Source organism: Adelges cooleyi, unplaced genomic scaffold (assembly GCF_023614345.1).
Source record: "Adelges cooleyi isolate 19-005CV unplaced genomic scaffold, UGA_ACOO_1.1 ACOO_flye_CR_arks_rails_tigmint_CR_PRNA_2, whole genome shotgun sequence".
Lineage (NCBI taxonomy): Eukaryota > Metazoa > Arthropoda > Insecta > Hemiptera > Adelgidae > Adelges > Adelges cooleyi.
The window spans coordinates 2,314,217-2,324,740 of NW_026095860.1; the positions used below are offsets into that span (position 1 = coordinate 2,314,217).

The 10,524-nt window shown below is 27.3% G+C and overlaps 1 protein-coding gene across 1 annotated transcript; it reads right to left on the reverse strand.

Annotated features, from left to right (window-relative positions):
- Positions 1 to 4,550: 4,550 nt before the first annotated feature.
- On the reverse strand, positions 4,551 to 7,851 carry LOC126833662 (uncharacterized). The gene is made up of 7 exons (XM_050565110.1): positions 7,660 to 7,851; positions 7,502 to 7,546; positions 5,834 to 5,863; positions 5,730 to 5,759; positions 5,615 to 5,641; positions 5,234 to 5,258; positions 4,551 to 4,860 (listed from the first exon to the last, which is right to left on the reverse strand). Exons 1-7 carry the CDS (start codon positions 7,721 to 7,723, stop codon positions 4,716 to 4,718), a joined length of 366 nt encoding a protein of 121 aa, XP_050421067.1. The 5' UTR covers positions 7,724 to 7,851; the 3' UTR covers positions 4,551 to 4,715.
- Positions 7,852 to 10,524: the final 2,673 nt, after the last annotated feature.

Here is a 10,524-nt window from a genome sequence, read left to right on the forward strand (position 1 = left end):
GTTCGAACTGAATAAATATTGTTCATTGTTGATTCAGCCAAAAAATTCCCTACATTTTGTCAGCCCTGCACTAGATCTACCTTCAGTCTAATGTTCAGACCACGAGTCCTAAAACTTTGATGGAAAAAGATAATTATAGACAACAATTTTCACTCGTTCTAAGGAATAGGGTTTGGGAAATTGTTTGGGTTCGTCATATCCGAGTCCGTGCCAAGCGGTCACGGCTAAAAGGATTGCCTTAACTGGCTGGTAGTCATGGAATTCGCCTTTGGTTGGACAAAATAAAGGACCACGCCTTGGTTGTTAGGTAAACGCAAAGGGAAAAAACCCTACAAACCGAACATGATCAGTTTTAAAAAAATAAAAGGAAAAAGGAAAATTACCACAATGTAGGGGTTAAAAAAAATTATGCTACACATGAATAATATTAATAAATTTCTCATTTTATTCGATATGTCTTAAGATTACTTTCAACAACGGAGTACAAATTAATTTCATTTACTCATATGGAGGCCCATTCTTTTTAGGGCGGAATAATAAATTAATTTTCCGGGCCGGGTCAGGTTGGGCTGAATAAAAGTTATCGGTGTATGGCTTGTGTGTGAAGGTTTGTTTTATTCAATATGTTATGAGATAATATTACTGCTATATAAAAATAATTTTAATGAAAACTTGATTTCGACCAAAAACAAAACTATACATTTTTTTTGTACTGTGTTAAATTTTAAAGATGTTTTATTTGTTTACATTGCTACAGTAATTTCAGAAAATTGATTCCAACACTTAAATACATAAACGACAAAACAAAATATGAAAACAACTTGTTTTTGCCGAAGAATAATAATAATATTGAAACTTTACGATACCAACATATACATTTGTCATTTGTTTACATTGCAACACACCTTGTGCAATAGTCGAACACATATAATTTTGTTTAATTCTAATGTAGCTAAATCTATTCGAGTGGAAACAAAATTATATTGTAATAATATTATAGACATTTAAAAATAATTATAAAAATATAAAATGTATATGAGGTTAAATGGTAGTGGTTTCAGGGTTTCTATTTAAAACGTATTAAGCTTGTACTATAAATTATTTTTATTTACATAATACCCATATTTTACAAAAATGATTCAAATAAATTGTTACTTACAAAAACACATTTACTTTAACTACCGAAAATTGCACCAAAATTAGTTAAATAACTTTTTAGTAACAAATGAAATTGCAGTTGTCAATAAAAACTCACAAACATAAAACCATATTATTAAAATACCAGGCTCCATGTCAAAGACTGACAAACAGTTTAAATTTATATTTTGTAAGTTATAGATAACTTGTAATCCAACAATTTATACATTTTGTTATTATTGTGTTTCTTATATTAGATTGTCTAAATAGTTTATTCTGCATTAAACTCATTGTATTATTGTAAATAAATAGTTTATAATTCATAATAGAAGAGGGTATCCAATATTTTCTGAGTGATGACTAATAAATTGTTGAGTTAATATAAGTAATTATATAAAATAAATTAATTGGATTTTTATGTTTTAATATGTCTATTACGCCAAATCCTATGGTACACAGATTTGGCGTAATAGGCATATTAAAAGCCATAGGAAACGAATAGATTAGTGTAAATTTAAAGTTTAAACACTGACATTCTTTAAAATGTATAGTCTACACGTTTATGGAATTAAAAACATATGCTTGTATTTGAAAATTTTTAAATCCAAAATTTCAATTTTTTAAAGTTTTAATTTTATGTTTTTTAATTTATATTGTAATACTTATTTTGTTAATTTTTGGCGATTATAAAAAAATAGCTAAAAATAAAATAATACTCATTAAGTAGGCAAATTATACACTATGAAACAATTTTTTTTTGTATTTTTGTTGAACTGAATTTTTTTTATTTATAATGGTAAATCTAAATAATTTCACTAAATATTGGTTTTTTTTTTGACCTGGGGCGGAGGAAATGTTTAATTTTTTTCTTTATTTTTTTTATACACTAAAGCGCTAATGTATAATTAGTAGATAAAAATATAAAACTACCATTTCAATTTTAGTCGAATTTTCTGTATTGTACAAAAGCCACGATTTTAACTATTCAATAATTGAATACAGTTAATTATTTTCCAACGAAAATCCTGACCTAGCCTCCAATCAATAGACATAATGGGATACGGACTACGTGTCATTCTTGTCTTACAATATGTTGTAGCAAGTATGAGCATTTAGCTGGGAAGATAAACTGAAGATCATTTAGACCTTGAAACGAGTATTATTTACGTTATCCTCCAAACCCGGGATGAGTTCCAATATGTTTCTGTTAGTCATGTAGCTTTTTAAGTGTTTTATATGTATGTGTTTATTTAACACTATTAGTAATTTTTTCTGTGAGTTGCTTTAGTTTTTCTAAAATTTTACAAATACCCTATGATGATGTAGTTAAGCATGAGCCATCAGAACACATTAGTTACACATCTGGTTTTCTTTAAACTTATGTATTTGTATATGAGTAACCTACATATTTTTCTAGTTAAATATCAAAATATGTTATTATTTTAACAATACACGTGCACGATATTTTTCTACTGGTGTACTCTAACTTAGATTGTACTTAGAGTGAGTGGCTTCTGCAAATTGTAAAGACTGTCAGCGTCTTAACTTTAAATTTACACCAATCTGTTCGTTTTCTATGGTTTTTAATATTATATCTTCTACGCAAAATCCGTGTACCATAGGATTTGGCGTAATAGACATTAAAAAACATAAAAATCCAATTAATTTGATTTATATAATTACTTATACTATCTCAACGATTTATTAGGCACCACTCCGAAAATACGGGATACCCTCTTACATTATGAATAATAAACTATTAATAAACAATAATACAATGAGTTTAATGCAGAATAAGCTATTTAGACAACCTATTAGAAGAAACACAATAATAATAAAATGTATAAATTGTTGGATTACAAGTTATCTATAACTTACAAAATATAAATTTAAACTGTTTGTCAGTCTTTGACATGGAGCCTGGTATTTTAATAATATGGTTTTATGTTTGTGAGTTTTTATTGACAACTGCAATTTCATTTGTTACTAAAAAGTTATTTAACTAATTTTGGTGCAATTTTCGGTAGTTAAAGTAAATGTGTTTTTGTAAGTAACAATTTATTTGAATCATTTTTGTAAAATATGGGTATTGTGTAAATGAAAATAATTCATAGTACAAGCATAATACGATAAACAGAAACCCTGAAACCACTACCATTTAACCTCAAATACATTTCATATTTTTATAATTATTTCTAAATGTCTATAATATTATTACAATATAATTTTGTTTCCACCCGAATATATTTAGCTACATTAGAGTTAAACAAAATTGTCTGTATTCGACTATTGCACAAGGTCTGTTGCAATGTTAACAAATGATTAATGTCTGTTGCCTGTTGGTATCAAACAAATTCAACTTTATCATTGCTCTTTAGCAAAAACTAGTTGTTTTCATATTTCGTTTTGTCGTTTGTATATTTAAGTGTTTGTACCATTTTTCTTGAATTACTGTAGCAATGTAAACATATGAAAAATCTTTAAAATTTAACACAGTACAAAAAATGTGTATAGTTTTGTGTTTGGTGGGAATCAAGTTTTCATGAAAATTATTTTAATATAGCTGTAATTTTATCCCAGTACATAGTAATATAATTTATGGGTCTTTACTCAGTGGCGGATTTTAGATGTTGCCCCTACCATCTAAAATCCGCCATGAGGCAATCGCCCCCCCCCCTCCATTGGGCCGTGTTTTTGGGTGTTATGTATATTTTGAAAATGTTTATAAGTGCATTGTAATAAATTGTTATTATTAATAACCAAAGCTGGCTCATATCTTTACTGGCTACTGACTTTACCTATTTACTCATATAACCATAGTGTCCCAAAAAAAGTAACCATTAAATTCAATAAAATTCCTTAGTTAGCTCCAGCTGTGTAGTACGAGTACCTCTATTTTTTTTTATTTTTTCTTTATTATAGAGTAATTACAAAAAGAATTATATTTTTTATCATGTATTATAGTACATATTATTTATGCTTATCTGACCTACGAGTGGATCTTAAATATGTTTATTAAAACAAAAATTATAGGATAAAAGTGTTTTTTTTTTGTGCTTATTGTTTATTTGAAAAAGATAAAATAAAGTCAAGTAATAGGTTAAAGTATTCATATCAATATAAATCTTTGGTAAAAGTAGTTCTTCCCGGTAGTTTTTGGAACTAGGGTAAAATGCGAATCAAGCAGTTTTGAAAGATTACCCTTAAGTGGCTCTTGACGAAAATAAAAAAGATATAAACACCAAATTGAAAGAGGACTTATGCTATATTTGACAATATCTATAAATAAGTTTTTAAAATCAATCAATCACGAAAAACATATTTTACACATTATATATTTTTATTATGTTATTAAATTAGTAAAACTATTATAATTTAATGTTTATTTAAAATTCAATATGTATTATTATTATTCGACAATTGTGATTTTATTATTTTATTCATACTTAGAATAAGGTTTTCTTTTTTTCCATTCCGAGAAGTATCATTAAAATTAGTATAATAATATAATCATACATCAGTAACATAACATAATAATATAATAAATTTATTAATGCCCAAACCAATAAGATTAAAGTCTAGATCGGAGTTTGTACTTCCTCTACTTCAATTTCTCCAAAGCGCCAATCATTTGGATAAAAAAGCATACGAATTTTGTACTTCTCCTCATCGTCTATCTCCATTTCGTCGAGCTGTTTGATAACATTATCGTAGACAGGAAGACTAATTGGTAATTAAAATAAAATGAATATAACTTTAGTTTTTAATCATCCTGTGAAATAGCATAAGTATATCTTAAAAAATGTATGAGGTCGTGTTTCGATCAGCAAATCGAAAATCGTTCACATAAGGTATTTTATAATGGCAACAATTCAAAATTCATCCCTTCCCTTAAAACAAAAAAAAAAAAAAAATACATATATACCCTTATTATCAGCGATTGAAAACGTTACCCAGGTAAAAACTACTTAATTTGTTATAACCCTCACAAAAGTTGATACAAATTAGCCATTGAACTTAACTGGTTTTGGCCTTGTAAAAAATAAGTTGAAAATGTTTGTCCTAGTAAAACGTTGATAAAAATATGAACACTCACTGTGGTTTTATAAAAAATATCGCATCTGTAAAGGAGAACATTTTTTTATATAGCATGATATTAAATTACACAAATTGTTTTACATAATTATAAAATATCTGTGCCGAAATATTTTTCCATAGGTGTAACAAATGGTGGGCACTTTCCCCCTCACCACAAACTGAATTAATGTTAAATTTAAGTTTTAACTAAATTTATAAAAAAAAAATTCATTTCAAATGTGATTTTACCACTTTTGGTTATAATAATTTCTTTAAACATGTGACCCCCCCCCCCCCGGTCTTCACTATGACTGGACCCCACTGTGGTGGGTTTTTTTAGAATTTGTAATTTTAAATAAAATATAGTTGATACAACAGTAAATAACTTTTGAAGACATACCTTTATTACCATGACCGGGCCATGTACCTGCAATGAAAAATATAATTATAATACAATATTACCTTAATACAATTATTATTTTAACTGAAACTAAATTAAAAAATGTCATATTTACTTCGATAGTCATTTTGCGGATTTTTACCGTCTGCAAGGAAAATATTATAAATTAACATTTTGTCTGAGAACACATATATATTTTATATATATATATATTTTTACCTTCAGATACCAAAAACATAGCACCCGAGTCTGGAATAAAAAACCATATTACTTTAATACTAAAACGTTAATTTAGTATGTGATTATCAACAGACTACAATACCAGTTAATATTTAAATGTTCGGTAATAGTGTTGTTTGATTATGATAAAAAACAATAGACTCTACTTTTAACCAATAATAAAAATGTTTTGAAACAAATTACACAACTTCATTAATTATATAATGATAAATCCAACGAATGCTTTAGTCAGATTTGGAAAAAAGTTTTGTGCTCCATAAATAATAGGGGAAGATAATGTACAATTGGATAAAAGTCACATTATATTTTTCCATAATTTTATAATTATGACATACATAATTCTATACACATTATAATACTATTGCTAACCTCGCCTATCAAATAATTATATTATAATCTATCAAATTTTAAATATTAGCATTATAGTACATTTAAATCTAATCGGGATAGAGTACACTACTGTAAGAAATCATAATTAAAGCTAAACTGAAAAACAAGTCATTATTTTAAAACCGTTACTTTAACAACACTTTAATAACGAAATTATCATCGTTGTTATTTTGTTTACTTTACTTGGAGAAAAAAAAATAGTAACGTTTTCTAAAATAATTATTGTCATTTTGCAAATATTTTCATAACGGTTTTTGTTCTGGGATTAAAAATTTCAAAACTGTTCATTAAATTGGAAATATATTACACAATATATAATTACAATGGCACGTCGGTATTTTAATAATATTTTAACAAAAAGAGTTGCGGCAATATTTTTATTAATTACATTTTATGAGTACTTAAGAGAGTATATGCGCCAATATAAATGTAGTAAATCGGTCAAATATAGTGACCATTTTCTTTAAAGTTACATGTTTTTTGAAAAAATAGTGCCTTAACTATTTAAATAAAATAGTAATCTACTCACAATCATTAAGCACCTTTAAATAAAAGTAAAAAGTGAAAAATAAATTAATACATTTTGTTTAAAAACATGTTTTTCTAAATATTGGTAAAAAAAACTTTTATTTGTAATATATTTTTTTTGTAAAAGTTTTTTGCAAGTACATTAACTAACCATATATTTGTACTACATCTTTTAAAACGTCAATTACTTTGAAACCAATCGAAAATCAACTAAAATTTTAAATAATGTTAAACATCTTTAAATTTTAACTAAAAATATGTGACCCTGTGCAACAAAGGTATAAACAAACTAGCTTTTCTTTTTAGTCCAAATTTAAAGACGTTTAACATTGTTTGAAATTGTATTTTTAAAAACTGAATTACAACCCATTGGTAGATAGTTCTCGTTAAACAATTATTTTTCACTTTTAAGTTCAATTTTTTTTTAAATAAGCATCTTTTAAAAATAATTGTTAATTCAATTTTTTTTTTTACTTAGCAACGCGCCACTACCGTGTCGCTGGATAATCATAGCCAGACATAGGGATAGGTAAGGAAGGCATGAATCCCTTTAATTCGTGTAGAGTGTCCAGTCGGCCAAAACATTTTAATAAATTACATGCACTATATTGTATAGACCCCACTAAAAATGAAGTCTTTTGTTTGCCTATGATTATTGTTATAATAATATGACATTTCCATAATATTATCTGTATGTAATATTGTATACATGTTTAATGTGTTAATTACCCGTAAATCTTGTATAGAGAGCTAAGTCATCTTTTTTGAATCTACCTAAAAAAAAAAATATATATATATGATAGCTAGTAAATCAGAGAATAACATATATGTATAATATTTATATATATATATATGGATTGTGGTATAAAAATTTAAATTATACGTACCATCTGCAAACGTACAGACAACACAGACAGATAAAACAATAAAGTAGTAACTGATAGTTGCCATTATAAATCGAATGAGAGTATACTGCGGTAAACGAGAATGTTAAACGTTAAGAACAACTGTAGGTATGTGAGGGAATCTAACGAATGAAGATCGAGTTACCTGTGTCGAGCAGTTAGCAAAAATATGAAAACTACACCTGATTATACAGAGTAAACAACAATAACTTAAAATATACCAACACAATATAGGTAATGTGTGCCATAAATTCGGGAGGGCCCTCGGTATTTAATTTGCAGAGACGATGCCAGAAAGACGAAGAAACATATTGCAAAGCGTTCAAATTGAGTAAATATTGTTCACTGTTGGTTCAGCTAAAAAAAATTCCATAATTTTTTTTATCCCCGCACTAGATCTACCTTCAGCCTAATTTTCAGACCTTGTGTTCTAAAACGTTGATGGAAAAAGATAAATATAGACAAAAGTTTCCCCCCGTTCTAGGGGATAGGGTTTAGAAATAGGGGAGAAGGAAGAAATTTGCGTTGGCTTTAAATCAAGGTTATCATCCCAAGTAACTAAACATGCGTTAAAATCACTTTGCACCATAAGACAGTAGTTATTTGTATAAATTTTTCTATAAAACTCAGAAATGTTTATAATTTTTACTGAAATTCTGAGGAAGATATCAGATTTTTTAAAAAGTCGGCAATTTCTCAAAAAATATAATATGCTATATTCTCCTGATAAAATTCAGAGATTTCTTTGAATTTTGATTTCTGTGATCGAATTGATTTTTTTTTTTTGTTGGCGAGTACATTTGTTATTAGGTATTAATAAAAATTACAATTGAAATTGAGTGGTAAAGGGTATTGTGAATAATAATAATTTTTACAACAAAATTTAAAACTTCATTTAAAAATGTACTACGATATATGCATCGAATAACTATTGAAAAATGGGTACTAGTTTTCAAAATTATTGTAGTTTAACGCATTTCAGAGTACAGCCAAATAAAAAAATGTGTTGTTTTCGTAAGAAAAGACACAGGTGTTGAGGCCTCTTAATGATGTCAAGGTGAATTTTGCTTTGTTACATTAAACAAGTTATGCGCAGTTATTCTCTTCGCAACTTGAGAACTCGAAGTAAATTTAAAATGGACATTAAAAGTACAAAACAAGAAAACAAGTATCATCTTTCCCTAAAAGAAAATATACTGCAACATGATAATGTCTTGTGGCATTCCCCCTTCTCGAAGCTAAACTATCAGAAGGCGTTCGTCCAAATTGTTTGTTTAGTCATTCAGATAGGTTTTTGTTGTTCCCAAAACTGTATTTTTAATTATTACTATAGCCATTTTTGTAGAGCTTCTAATTTTCACAAATTATTGGCTAATAGACGGTTACAAAAATGCATGCGGTTTTAACTAATGATCAAGTTACCTATGTCGACATAGGTAACAAAAATATAGAAACTACACCTGATCATACAGAACAAACAACAATAACTTTATATATACCAACACAAATGTAATGCGTCCCAAAGATTTGGGGAGGCCCCTCAATTTTTAATATGCAGAGAGCAGGCCAGAAAGACGAAAAACATGTTGAAAGCGTTCGAATTGAGTAAATATTGTTCACTGTTGATTCAGCTTAAAAATGCCCAACTTTTTTTTAGCTTCTCACTAGATCTACCGGCAGTCTAATTTTCAGACCTTGAGTCATAAAACTTTGATGGAAAAAGATTAATATAGACAACATTTTCCACCCCTTCTAGGTTAGGTTAGGTTAGGAATAGGGTTTGGGAAATGGTTTTGGTTTATTAGTACTTTATGCGTCTACTTACTTTATTTTGAAAATATAACATACAATACAAATTTGAAACAAATGGTGTTTTTTTTTTTTTTTTTTTTAATAGCGCGCTGAATATTTTTAATAAGTTCAAAATATGTACATTTTTGAGCTTTTTTTTATTTTAGGTTAGGTTTATTTTAAGTTTTTGAAATGTTTGTTTCAATACTTACATGATAAACTTGTTCATGTAGGACATTAAATGTATTCGTAGATTGATAATATTATCTACCAATAATCATGTTTCGTTTTAATTCAAACTATAAGCTTTTATATTTAATATTGGCCTTAATATCAAATTAGAAAATTTATATTTTTAACGCCGGTTTTTTTTACAAAGATTTACTCGTTGTACCGTTTTTAAAGCTCATTGAAATGTAAACATTTTTTTTTTCATTTAGGTAATAACTAGCTTATAAATTACAAAGATGCATACAGTTTTTGTTAGGTATTCATAAAACCTACAAAAAAATACAGAGACCGGCCGGTAAAATGCTTGTCAGGAATTGGAATATATTATAATAATTTATATTTGGCGTAAGGATGAACCTTTTTTGGGATAGATTGAGATTGATAAAATATCGTGCACGTGAATTGTTAAAATAATAACATATTTTGATATTTAACTAGAAAAATATGTAGGTTACTCATATACAAATACATAAGTTTAAAGAAAACCAGATGTGTAACTAATGTGTTCTGATGGCTCATGCTTAACTACTAGACAAAAAATAATTATTATTAACCGAAATACAAAATTACAGTTCTCTGGAAATAATAATATGGTTGTTCTTAATTTCAAAACAAGTGTCCATATAGATAATTTTATTTTGAGTATTGAAAATGGTGTAATCATCATAGGGTATTTGTAAAATTTTAGAAAAACTAAAGCAACTCACAGAAAAAATTACTAATAGTGTTAAATAAACACATACATATAAAACACTTAAAAAGCTACATGACTAACAGAAACATATTGGATCTCATCCCGGGTTTGGAGGATAACGTAAATAATAC

What these genes read in the sequence shown, in the direction of transcription:
- LOC126833662 (XM_050565110.1), bottom strand. Translation starts at nt 7,723, where the DNA reads ATGGCAACTATCAGTTACTACTTTATTGTTTTATCTGTCTGTGTTGTC. An exon ending in TGTCTGTACGTTTGCAGATG is followed by an intron (nt 7,547 to 7,659) that starts GTACGTATAATT and finishes TTTTTTTTTTAG; the next exon opens with GTAGATTCAAAAAAGATGAC. An exon ending in TATGTTTTTGGTATCTGAAG is followed by an intron (nt 5,760 to 5,833) that starts GTAAAAATATAT and finishes TTTTCCTTGCAG; the next exon opens with ACGGTAAAAATCCGCAAAAT.